Genomic DNA, 12961 nt, shown 5'->3' with positions numbered 1-12961 from the left:
CCTTCCCCTTCCCAGTCTCCCCACTCCTCTGGCAAATGACTCCGCCCCCTGGCTTCCCAGCTGTCTCAAGTTGTAGGTAATTTGGCCACACAGCTTATCTGACCACACACACGGGCCTGCCGGATGCTCCCTAACTGAAAAGCCAATCAGTCAGGGTGCAGTGAAACCCAGGAAGGTCAGGCTCAAAGCTGCGGCCCTGACTTCTGGTTGTGGTCACCTGGGTTCAACAAAACCTCTGACAAACTCCTTTGTGGTGTGAACACATCTTTTTCTCACATCAGGAGACTGGGATACACTGCTCTGGCTGATAAATTAACCCACTTAAAACAGCCTGCAGAAAAACACACCTCAAGGCTGCCACCTTCTCTCCACGGCAGTGGACGTCACCATCTAACTGGGGAGGGACAGGTGAGTACGGGCTCCGGGAAGGAGAAAGAGGTCAGGCGGCGTCTCGAACTCCATCCTTGGGTCTCCATCCTTGACCCAGCGTGGGCTCACCTGTGACCTTGACCCTCCGAGGTTTCACTGGAGCACAAATCTCAGAAATTGAACTCTCTTTCTAGTCCTTCTTTTGGTAATTTAAGAGCTCCTTGGCCTGGTTGGTTTTTTTTTTTTTTTTTTGGCTATAGGAAAATCACGGTCTACTTCATTTCACTGTACAAATAACTTACAGTATAAGAACTTGGTTCTCCTGCCTTTGGTTAAACATGCACGCACAGCAGATACAATCTGAATGTTAGCATGTCCCTCTTAAACACCTATCAATATTGCTAGAACTCTTAACAAAGGCTGAAGACACAACAAAGCCACATCTCAACAGCATCCTGTTTGCAAAGCAGGGTACTTTTCACTTGGGAGAATCAGCTATTTGGGCTCATTGCATTCACAGAGCCCTGAAGGGCAGACAGCAGGAGACCCGCCATGTCATTGCTAACGCAGGCCTTTGAAGCTCCGGCTTGGAACACTGAACATGCTGGGATGGGAAACTCTCCTGTGGATGTGACCCGATGCTTCCTGCCCTGAGCCTAAGTTTACAGGAAGTCCCTGAGTGTACAGGAAGGGCCAGGAGAGCACTTTCAGCAGAGCCTCCTGGGCATGTGGTGGGTGAGACTTCTGCACACGCTGGCACCTCTGAGCACCCGCCTGGGGCTATCTGTTCTGGCCGGGCCTCACAGGGAAGATCAAGACAAAGAGAGGAAGTGTCAGCGAGGCAAGCAGCCGGCTTCTGCTAGGGACACTGTGCCTCCTCCGGGTGATACTGGCCAGACACCCTGAGGTGACATGCTCAGACAAAGACAGTCACCAAGAGGAGACAGCAGAGTAGCCTCCCAGTCACCTTGACGTCGGCCACTCCGTGAGGCCTGTGGTCTCTGGTGGTGTCCCCTCATGGGGCTTAGTGTTTCAGGCAGCAGTTTTGGGGTCAGACTTACTCTCAGGAGTGAGACCTATTAATATATGAAGGGGAAGGGAAAAGACCCAAAGCCACCCTTGTTTCTACCTTCAACTGCTATTGCAAGAGACCTATACGGAAAAAAGAAAAAGGTCTCAGGATCATCCTGAAGTGAAAGTGCTTGGAAAAGCCTGGAGAAGTCAAAGCTGCATTTCCTTCCTGGTTTGCGTGGGTCCTCCTGCCCCACCCGGGATAAAGAGCCCTCCACTCCCCAGAACCCCTGGAAAGACCCAGAAGCTACTGTCTTCCTCCAGAAATCAGAGTGAATCACACTTCCACACAAATCTTATATATACAAGGATAAGTCTTTTGGGCACCTTAGAATAAAATGTTAATGCATTTCAACTAACCACTAAGAAAAAACTAAGAAAGCCAATGACACACAGTGGAGAGATGGCCCTTCGAGGGCCTCAGACAAGCTGGTCACTGGGCATGGCCCTGACTTCAATGGGAGTGCGGCACAGAGCATCAGGGGATTGTTGAACGTCTTAGGAGGGGCAGCATCACCCCAGGAGGCATTTGAGGAGGGCCTGCACACTCATGAGCTGGATGTTATTTCTCTGAACTGCATTCAGGAAAGACATATCTGATCACTGGGCCGGTTTCCAGCTGGCGTGACCTACCCCCACACAGGACAGGCAAACCAGCCACACGACTGTGCTTTGTTTAGTGATGTGGCCAGAGAGACTGCCAGCATACACACACAGACACGCACACACGGGTGTGCATGCCATCATGAACACAGCAGGGCTCCTGGAGCCCAAGCCCCCACTCCCTGACTCCTGGCAGGACATCTCACACCAGTGCACTCGAGTCCCGAGTGTTTCCCATCGCCTCTCTTAAGATCACCAGGACGTGCGTTGCTCAGCTCAACTAACACTCACTCTTCTCTGCAACGTTCCAGGGAGGCATCCCCCATGAGGGGACCTGTGATGTGCTGCCTGGAGGGCGGAGTCTCAGACATGTTTGTCATGCTACAGGAGGTGCAGCGAGAACGCGGGATGGACGGCCAGGGCAGGAAGGACAGAGCCCCGCTGGCCTTGCAAGGCCAGCGCCCTGGAGCCGGGCTGGCCAGGGCAGCCAGCATGCTGGAGGCTTGCTGCCAGACTGCAGTCCCTCGGGCTAGGTGGCTGTGCCTGGACAGACCTGCAGGGAGGACCCCTGGTTCCCAGCACCTGCGACGGTGAGGGGGGTGTCTGCAGAGTCCTCGGGAAAGCAGCCTGAGGGCTCAGGCAGCGGAAGGTGCAGACTTCCCAGGTGGCTGGGGTGGAGGGCCTGACCCTGCGAATCACACAGTCCCCACCAGAAGCCACCTGAGCCACGATGCCTGTAACTGACACAGATTTTTCTGTCTTTTAAAAATAAAGAGCAGCACTGTTTGCTTAGAAAGGGCAGATGTCTTGAAGCTGCTGAAGAAAATTCTCTTTTCTGGGCTTCATCATGGAACAGATGGCCCCAGGGAGTGAGTGGTGGAAGTCTCTCTGCCCCAGAAGCAAGCGGTCAGCTGACCAAGAACATCTCAGACGCTTCACACAGACACCTGAGGGCCGCGTACGTCCAACACAGCCACTTGGAGCGTGACGTCCCCGGAAGCCCACACCCCGACTGTGGCTGGGCCTTCTGCAGCCAAGAAAGCCGTCCACTGCCTCGGTCTCTCTCCCGCCCTGAAACAGAGGGTGTCTCTCTCCTCCTGGAGCTTCCTGTCACACGGAAAGGGCACCCAGTACCAGCCCAGACTGACACTGAGAGGCCGTCCCCTCTCTGCGTGGCTGTGGAAGGAACCCAGTCCCGTCCTGCAGGGAGGGGCCCAGATCCTCACTCCCAATTGCCCCGTGTCACTGGCGTGGGACTGATGTATGCCAGCTCACATCTGCCCTTCCCTACCTTCCCACACTCCCCGTCTTCTCAGCAGGAGGCTGTGATGGACACGTGCCCACCTGGGACCCAGCATCCTTCCTTCTGTGCCCCCTCAGTCCCAGGTCGCAGGCCTGCCACTCGAGGGTATGGACAGTCACCTCGGTTTTAGCTGTGTAATCCCAGGGGCACTTTGGCACGCAGGTGGGGAGCAGACACAGGCAGAGGGAGGTGGGGAGGATGGGCAACCAGATTCTTCTAACCGCTACTTCTAGGGCGGCGTAGGTGCTGCCGATGTCATGCAGGGGGGGTAACAGCCAGCTGCAGTCCTCTGGGGGAGTCTCGGGCCACCTCCTGTGGCCTACTCGGCAGCCATCTGCTCGATGTGGTCGCTCAGCAGCTTGTACTGCTCTGCAAGAGAAAACAACATTATTCCTTATGAGGGAGAGGGCGACACAGACAGGCAGGGTCTTCTCACAGGCACGGTGAGTGCAAGCTTCCGCAGGTGTGTCCGCAGCCTGGAGGTGGGCTCCTGGGAACCAGGCTGCATCTTCCCACAGAAATGACGCTACAGAGGGTGGGCCAGTAGGCCCAGCAGCCTGGTGTGGGCGGAGGAACGTGTCACAGGAGCCAGGCTTGGGTCCTGGGGGGCCATGTGGTAGGGGCACGGTGCTCTGCCCTGTGCTGGGTGACAGGGCTGGTGACAGCACCGTGAGGCTGTCCAGGGCACCTCCTGAGGCCGCCTGTCCTTGGCCCTCTTTGACTTGGTGCAGGGTGGAGTTTTGGACAATACTGGTCTAGCCAAATACATGTCTAAGTGGAAGGCTTTTCGGGGGACAAGGAAGAGGCATTTGGTACCCATCATGTGGGATGATGCAGAAAGGCCAGCTGTTTATTAGGGAAGTTGGCATCAGCAGTGCATCTCCTTTCATTACAGAAGTCAGAGATTCTAGAAAAACCAACCTCAGGACCTCTGCCCCTCCCCGCCCCCAGACCTCCCAGGGCAGTGTGGTTCAAGAAATCAAGGTAGGTCATACGCTGGTCACTTAGAAGGAGGGCAACTCGGGGCCAGAGTCTGTCCATTTTCTAGGTCAGAGTCTGAGTGCCAAGTTACATCTTTACTTGGACCCTGTCATTAAGCACTGACTGGGCAGAACCCTCCCCCGCCCCCCACCAACTCCTACTTAGCAGAACTGGGTTTCCAAACCGAAGGACAAGTGTCCCACGCACTTAGGCAGGCAGGAACATTTAACGTCCCATTTCTAAGTAAAGTAGGGATAATTCTCTGATTGGGACGGGGATCCCACGTGCAGCCCACTTGGCTCCTGAACCCCCAGCTCCGCCGGCCTGGCCGGCACTCACCCTCATCCAGGTTGCCGATCACCGCCTGCTTCTTCAGAAAGTCATTGCACAGCTTCTTGTTCAGCCCGAACGCCAGCATGTTGTGCGTAAACGTGCTGGGGGAACATGGCCATGAGCTGGCACCCCTCCCACCTCCCGGGGCGGCGGGGGGCGAGGGGGAGGGAAGGGAGCTGGGGCCCAATAAGCAGCCTGCCAGGAATCATTAGAAAGAAGGAAAAACTAAATCGCCTCCTCAGCCAGCCAGCTTCGCTCACCGTGAAACGGTGTGGAGGCCAAATGGAGTGAATAGTGTGCTTCTGAGACATTTAAGAACTCATGGTGGTAACAACCCTGAGTCAGGGGCATGTGACATCATAAGGGTGGCACTCCCCCAGTGGAGCCCCCGCCAGGAGCATCTTACCCGGCGGCCCCTCCTTACTGAGTCTGGGCCTCAGTATCAGCACCCAGCCCCGCCTGCCCTGCTTTCTCGTCCCAGGGTGGTGGCACTCACCCCAGCTGCCCGAAGGTGATGTTCTCGTTGAACCGCAGGCTGTCGTCCCGCTCCTCCTGGGTCATGTGGCACCACCGCTCCCTGCAAGCACAGGAGGGGCAGCGGGGGGCTTCAGGCCCGCGTCCCCGCCGCTCGGCCCTCCCCTGCTCTGACCTACAGGTGCTGGCCTCCCTGACACAGAGGGGACTCCTGGGCCAAAGAGCTGTTGGTGCTGCTTCTAGGAAGCCTACCTGAGTAGGGGGGAGCGATATATACACACTCATCACCTTGTCCTGGCGGAGATGAGACCCAGGGCCCTGAGACAGTGTGCACTTAGCGGTCACCTAGAACATTTGCTAGGAAATGAGAATCCTGTCCCCCACCTTTTTGAAGGTTCAAGGACAAAGGAGGCCACAGCTCATGTTACAGGCAGGGACAACTGCAGAGGCCAGGGCCCCATCGGTATCTGAGAAAAGTGGGAGTCAAGAAGCCAGCAAGGAGGCCCTGGGGCTCCCCTCCCACTGTCTCCAGGCCTCCAGCTCTCCGGCAGGGTCCATAGCCTCTGACCACATGCCGCCTGCCAGGCTGGCCCAGCTCTGCCACTCACTCTGCTCCTGGCTTCCTCGTGGCCAAGGCCCGCCCTGCATGGCCGCCCCAGGGCCGGTGACTGCTATCCTGTGACCTCAGTGAAGATGGCGCAAAGCCTCTATGCAAAGATGGGAAACTCTACAAGGAGGGACCATGGTGCAGGAGCATAGGGTCAGGGGTCAGGGCTCAGTCAGGGAGGGTGCTCTTCTGAGCCTAAGGAGCTGTGTCCACGAGAGAGAGCCCAGGCCACCTGACCCCGCAGGGCATTGGCCCCTCCCCTTACAGCAGAGCATCGCTAGTCTCCATGGGAAGTCAGCACCCCCCATCCCCTAGGCATGACAGCCCCATGGCCATCTGGGAAATGAGTAGATGCCTACTTCCCCTTAAGAATTACACTCTGGACAAGGAGTCTGATTAAAACAGGGTTGAGAGAAAAAAAGATAAAAGGGAGAGAAGAGGGAGTATGAGGAGGGTCAGGGTGATGGAAAAGCCAAAGGAAGTGGAACAGAACCAAGAACATCAACTCTTGACTCCTCTCCCTCTTCAGGCCGAGGGAGGCCACTGGTGCTGCTGCAGCTGAGTGGGAACCACAGGACACCAAGGCGCAGCAGAGGCAGGAGGAGGTGTCACTCCAGTCTCCTCAGGCTCGCAGAACAGCCACGAAGACACCTGGAAGGCGCTTCCAGGCACTATACTAATGCCATTCCACGCTCCTTCCCATCCCCTTTCCCCTGGTGGACACCCTTAGGACTGTCCAGGCATTAAATCCCCACACCACCACCCGGCTCGCTGGGTACAGTTGCACAGGTCATGCACTGTACAACCCCATCCCATGTGGAAGTGGCTCCCTTGCAGTTGTGCAGCACAGTAGTCCTGACAGTAGATGCAGAGGTGACTTTTTTTGCTGTGGTGAGGACTAGAGTTGGGACATTTAATCTGATCTCTGACAAAATAGGCAGAAGGTCAATCAGGGGATGCCTACAATCAAATCAATTCTTTAAAACTGAGTCCGACGTCCAATATTGGTGGAAGTCTAATACCACAAGAGAGCAGGTCATGTGTCTAAAATGCCACAGTGAGAATCTGGATGTGACGAGCAGGTTACAGAACAGGAGGCCTCCTGAGAACAGAGAGGATGCTGATGGCATTGTCAGCCGACTTTGCCAGAGAGAAATCACGCTGGAGACGCAAGGTTGCCCAAGGACCCAGAGCTGAACTCTGGTCCCCCATCTCAGGGCGTCCCGGGGGCAGGTCTAGGAGGTGCACGGCCAGACCACACCCGCCACAGGTGAGGAGGCCTGTGAGGCTGAGACTCACTCGCCCTCACGAGGCTCAGAGGCCACGATGCTCTGACCCGCTCAGACCTCGGCCACGGTGCTGGGAATCCTTGCTCCAGGAAGGCTGGCTAATCACCCTATCCCTTAGAGAGACTGTGGGAACGCGGGGGCTTTTTATGAACGGAGGTAGCTGCTGTGCTTAAGTGCTCCTTTTAAAGCCATAATAAGGCTGTGTTGGAAAAAAAAAAAAAAAGACAAGATTTCACATAGAACAATAAGCACTAAAAATACATCACTGATTAAAGGAAGCATGCTTTGGGAAATTTCCACCAAATTTAAAAAAAGCACTGTTATCAGAAATTATATTTTGAATAGGCAGGCCTTTAACTCTAAAAATATCTTAGGAAGAAATCTAACACATATCAATTTCAAACAAAGTCAGAGCCCATCGTGGGCTCGCAGGAAGCAGCCAGTCCTCGACATTTGCCTTCAGAGGCCCCTTGACACGCACAGGCCCCACATCACTCAGTGGCCGGGGGCACGGAGCAGCTGTCCTTTCTCTGGGACCCTCAGACTCGTCCAAGTGGGCGAGGGTCTGCCAGAGCCCGCACGCCTCTGGACATGACTATAGAGACAGGTCCTCTGGCCGCATTGGCAGCTCCAGCCAGGATCAATAACCAAGTGGGCAACAAGTGACCCGGAGGGTGTGGTTTCAGGGTCTGCTTGGAGGGCCAGAGCAGCCTGTGGAGGCTGGCTCACTCACGGTCAGAGCTGACCTTCTAGACCTCACCGTCCTCTCCTCTCAGGACACACACCAGGCCTTGCAGGGTTCTTGGGGGTTGTGTCTGCCTCCTGTCCATTTCAAGGTCTCTATCGTGGGCGAGCTCCCCACCATCACCAGCCTGTCCCAGCGCCGGGCCCGCCAGCTGCGAGTCCCAGCTGCACCTGGGTGCCCTCCCCCAGTGGCCCTAGAAGGGGCCCCGCACTGTCCAGGGACAGGCACGTGGACACACACCTCTTCTTCTCCTCCTCTCCAGCATCCCCTCTGGAGCGGCAGCAGAAACAGGTAAACAGAGGAACATGTCAAACTCATGCAAGATATGTGGATGGAAAAAGAGAGCAAGCACGGAAGGAGGGTTATCACAGCAGAGACGGAGATGGAGATGGGGTTCCGGGCAGGTGGGGGGCGCTGGCCGAGATGTCAGAGAGCAAAGCAACATGAGATCCCCCTCACCTACAGGCGTTTCCTGCGTCTGCGTCTCCCAGCAGAGCAGAGAGTTCTGTCTAGAATCCTAAGGAACGGTCCAGGACCTCTCCCGCCACGTGCTTCCCTGCTTACCAGGATACACAGCCACAGCAGGCCATCCCGCCCCCATGGAGGTTTACTGACTCTCCCCCCAAAAGAAAGATTTCACTCAAGATCCCCTAAGTGCCAGTGGACTGAAGTATTAACCAGCAGGCTCTGCCCTCTCTCCTGCCGGGAGAAAGGTTCTGAGGTCTCCCCAGTGTTCGAGAAGAAAGGGGTTTATCTTATTAATGAGAAGAGATGCAGAGACTTCAAAGTCCCATGACTGGAGGGGCAGATAACGTGACCCAGGCCTGAGAGGCTGCTGCCCCTTCCCTGCCCTATTGCTGCACACAGCAGGCGCCAACCTTGGCTCGCTGAGCCCCAATGTACACTCCTCGCTGCTGATGGTTACAAAGTGGGGACTCCAAAGGGGCCCCGGGGAAGCTGCAGCCCAGAGGAGGCAGCTGAAAGTAGCGACTGCCTTCCCCAGACATGAATCCTGCAGCCAGGGTCCCAGCTCAGGAGCCTGGGTTCTTACAGAGAAAATCAGAGTGGGTCCAAGGGAGCCCCAGGGGCTTCGTTCAGTGGGAGTTCGCATTTCTGAGGAGGGTCAGGCCAAGTCATGCCAGAGCCCCAGGAGGAGAAGCGCTCATGCAAGCTGGGCCCCCCAACCCGGAAGCTGTGCGCTCAGGACCCTTCAGGCAGCTTGCAGGGCACCGGAGCCAGAAGGGTTCAAGGAAGAAACACAAGACGCGAGGACTCAGCCATTTCGTCCCTCTGCTGTCCTCTTCAGAAACGGGACCAAAAAGCCTCTCCCTGGTCCTCTTCCCTGAGGCAAGGCAGGCCTGGACTTGGCTCCTACCTGGTCGTGGGAGACCGCTTTCTCCTCTCACAGTGGACGGCATCGAAAAAAGCTGCATTCCAGAACCTCAGCGTGTGCCTGCAAGACAGACAAGATGGGAAAGCAGTGGGTCTCAGGCCCACGTTGTTGTTCAGTTGCTAAGTCATGTCCGAGTCTTTGCGACCATGGACTGCACACGCCAGGCTCCTCTGTCCTCCACTATCCCCTGGAGTTTGCTCACATTCATGTCCATTGAGTCACTGATGCTTTCTAAGCATCTCATCCTCTGTCGCCCCTTCTCCTTCTGCCTTCAGTCTTTCCCAGCATCAGGGCCTTTTCCAATGAGTCGGCTCTTAGCATCACGTGGCCAAAGTATTGGAGATTCAGTTTCAGCATCAGTCCTTCCAATGAATATTCAGTGTTGATTTTCTTTAGGATGGACTGGTTGGATCTCCTTGCAGTCTGAGGGACTCTCAAGAATCTTCTCCAGCACCACAATTTGAAAGCATCAATTCTTCAGTGCTCAGCCTTCTTTATGGTCCAACTCTCACATCCATACATGACTACTGGAAAAACCATAGCTCTGACTATATGAATCTTTGTCAGCAAATCAACATCTCTGCTTTTTAGCATGCTGTCTAGGTTTGTCATAGCTTTCCTTCCAAGGAACAAGTGACTTTTATTTTCATGGCTGCAGTTACCATCCGCTGTGATTTTGGAGCCCAGGAAAATAAAATCTGTCACTGTTTCCACTTTTTCCCCTTCTATTAGCCATGAAGTGATGGGACTGGATGCTGTGATCTTAGGTTTTTTAACATTGAGTTTTAAGCTAGCTTTTTCACTCTCCTCTTTCACCCTCATCAAAAGGTTCTGTAGTTTCCTCTTTAGTTCCACATGGACCGTAAAGGCGTATGTGCCTTCATCCTCAGTGGAGCTGGTTTCCTGGGCCTCGGCAGTGTGTCCTGGGGTCATCTGCATGTCTCCCAGGACCTATAATCTGGGAAGGCAGAACCTTCACCTGTAGGACACGGATGAAACCACTTCCCCTTCTCAGTCTCCCCTGAGGCTCCCAACAGGAAGCAGAGGCCTCAAGGAGACTTGCTCTTCTAGAGCAGCGTCTACTAACGGAAATGGGAACCTGGCAGGGACAGGCCATGCGCAGAGAGCAGACACGCTTATAGGGTCGCACAAGACAGAACCATTCTTCCCAAAGATCAGAGTCGGCAAACCCATGGCACATGGGCCAAACTCAGGCCTCTGTGTCTGTGTAAATCAAGTTTTAAGGGCTCACAGCCACGATCACCCACTTACATCCTGTCCATGGCAGCTTTTGCACTATAGAGGCAGAGTGGAGTGGTTGCGGGCAAAGCCTAAAAGATTTATCACCCAGCCCTCCACAGAAAAGTGTGCTGAGCCCTGAAGCAGAAGGTAAGACAGTAGCCCAGCTGAGCCCAAAGGGGCCCAAGTTAAATCATGGACGTGGGCCCCAGGCTGGTGGGCTTCTCCCTGCTGCCACCCAAGCCTGGCCCTGCAGCCCGGGGCCACAGGCTTCCGGACAGCTGCAGCCCAGCTCTGGCCGGCCACATGTCTCCCACACCCTGTCCTGTTGTGCCAAGCTCTCATGCCGCTAGACTGTAATCCTCACGGGAGGGGAGCGTCTGACACCCTTCGGGTTCCAGATGCTAATCTGCCTCCAACTTGTGAGTAAATAAAATAAAACACGTGGACAGAGAGGCTTTGGAGGGATGAGGGTGTGCTCACAGCAGAGGGTGGGGTGTCCCCTGACCATGGGTCTCCCACTCCATGGCCTTCGAGTGCGTACGTTATTTATATAGGTAAAACAGCTGGCTGCTGCTGCTGCTAAGTCGCTTCAGTAGTATCCGACTCTGTGTGACCCCATAGACAGCAGCCCACCAGGCTCCTCTGTCCCTGGGATTCTCCAGGCAAAAATACTGGAGTGGGTTGCCATTTCCCTCTCCTAAAACAGCTGGACTAGGACATAATTCACATACCAGAAAACCCACACTGTGGTCTACAACTCAGGGGGTTGGGTTGTGGCCTATTCATGGACTTGTGCAACTGTGCAACTATTACCACTATCTGTTTCTGGGACATTTTCATCATCTCATTCCCTGCTTCCCCCGGATCCTGGCAACCACCAATCCACTCTGTCTCCAGGGCTTTGCCTCCTGGACACTTTATGTAAATACACTGCGTGGTCCTTTGGGTCTGGCTTTGGTCATTTGGCAGAATGTTTTCCAGGTCCACCCACACTGTGGCGGGTGTGGGCGCCCCATTGCTTTACGTAGCTGAGTAACAGCCCACAGTTTGTGCATCTGCATGGACGGACATCAGGTTGTTCCCACCTCTGGGCTCCTATGAACAGCGTGTCATGAACGTACGTGCACAGATTTTGCCTGAGTACCTGTTTTCAATTCTTTTGCTCATCTACCCAGGAGTAGAATTACTGGGTCATGGGGTAGAACTCTGTTTAACCTCTGAGGAACTGCCAGGTTGTCTTCCACAGTGGCTGCTGCCTCGGACAGTCCCACCAGCAGTGTATGAGGTTCTAATTTCCCCGCATCCCCGCCAACACTCGCTATTGTTATTTCTAATGGGGACGCAGGCGCTGGCAGCTGCTGCCCTCCAGGTGGAGGGTGGCCTTACCAGATAGGCTGCTGCTTCAGGTGTGTGTACAGGTAGATCTTCTCTCCTTTCCTCTCCTCCTCCGGGCTGCACACAGTCACTGTGGGACGGGGAGGGAGACTTGAGCAGGGCAAACCGCCCCAGCAGCCCTCCCGGCAGGCCCCATGTGCCCCCAGAGTCACACAGACACGCAGGGGAAATTCCAGGGCCCACACTGAGGCCCACATCAGTAACGGCATGCTCAGGCCTGGCCCTGAGGACTCAGTCCAGGAAGGGTCCCAGGAACGGCTCCCCCACCCTGGAAACGTTCCTTGACGTCCCTGGGATGAGAAGTTGGTCCCTAGAGAAGTGGTTTTTCCGTGGAAATTCAGTAAGAAATTACAGGCTGGAGCAGGAGCAACTGGAGAATCACACAGGACAGTGTCTCCTGCCACGGGGAAGCTCGAGCCCCAGATGTGTGGTCACCTGCCCGGAGGGTTGCTGGTTCGCTGTGGACTGAACTAAGGCCCCGAGCGGCTGCAGTGGTGCCACCCGGGCGCCCACAGCCCTGGGGCCCAGGGAGGCACTCACCGGTCTTCCGCGGCTTCTCCTGGGGTCTGCCCTCTTCCTCCCTTGGGGAGAGAAACCACAGAAGTGACAAAACAACCCCCAACCCCCGGTTTCCCAAAGAACCCTTCAAGATTGCTTAAACAGGATTATGTACATGTGTACATTTGGGTGGTTTTCTGAAAGCATGTGCATGAAATCAATGCTACGTTCACCAATCGCTAGTCTTTTAGAACTGAGATGTGGAAAACTCTGGAGGGCGGGGAAACAGCTGCGCTTCCCAAGAGTGGCTCTCAGGCCCCAACAACAGCCGAGGAGGCTGAGGTGCTTCTACCACCAGGCCAGGGAGCAGCCTCCTGGTCACACTCGTGGTCAGGGAGGGGCGCACACGGGGCACACTCACTCGCTCCTCCTGGCTGGGGGCCCCTTGGGCTTGGTCTCCAGCCCGAAGAAGCCCTTGACATTCTCTGTCTTGGCCGATGTGTTCTTCAGCAGCCGCTCGGCAATATCCTTCTTTTCTGCCAACCAGCTGTTGGCTGACTTCAGGTAGGAGTCGATGCTCCCAGTCGGCTTCTCCTTGGACTCTGTGGGGAGCGGGTGCGGTTTACCTGGAGGTGGGAGAGTAGGGATGAGAACCGGC

At 55.4% G+C, this 12961-nt stretch overlaps 1 protein-coding gene across 3 annotated transcripts in view; it reads right to left on the bottom strand.

Moving 5' to 3' along the window:
• Positions 1–603: 603 nt before the first annotated feature.
• KIAA0513 (KIAA0513 ortholog) overlaps positions 604–12961 on the bottom strand; it is a 59300-nt gene continuing 46942 nt past the window's right edge. For all 3 annotated transcript variants that reach the window (XM_010850827.1, XM_010850828.1, XM_010850829.1), the window contains exons 6-12: positions 12725–12929; positions 12346–12386; positions 11797–11875; positions 9151–9228; positions 5157–5237; positions 4667–4761; positions 604–3715 (exon numbers count right to left, since the gene is read on the bottom strand). In XM_010850827.1, coding sequence (XP_010849129.1) covers positions 3666–3715; positions 4667–4761; positions 5157–5237; positions 9151–9228; positions 11797–11875; positions 12346–12386; positions 12725–12929 — 629 coding nt within the window. In that variant the 3' untranslated portion in view covers positions 604–3665. The remainder of the gene's footprint in view (positions 3716–4666; positions 4762–5156; positions 5238–9150; positions 9229–11796; positions 11876–12345; positions 12387–12724; positions 12930–12961) is intronic.

Source organism: Bison bison, unplaced genomic scaffold (genome assembly GCF_000754665.1).
Source record: "Bison bison bison isolate TAMUID 2011002044 unplaced genomic scaffold, Bison_UMD1.0 scf7180017864295, whole genome shotgun sequence".
In the NCBI taxonomy this organism is placed as follows: Eukaryota; Metazoa; Chordata; class Mammalia; order Artiodactyla; family Bovidae; genus Bison; species Bison bison.
Note: the sequence above shows the minus strand (reverse complement) of the source record. Positions and strands in the feature narration are given on the sequence as shown.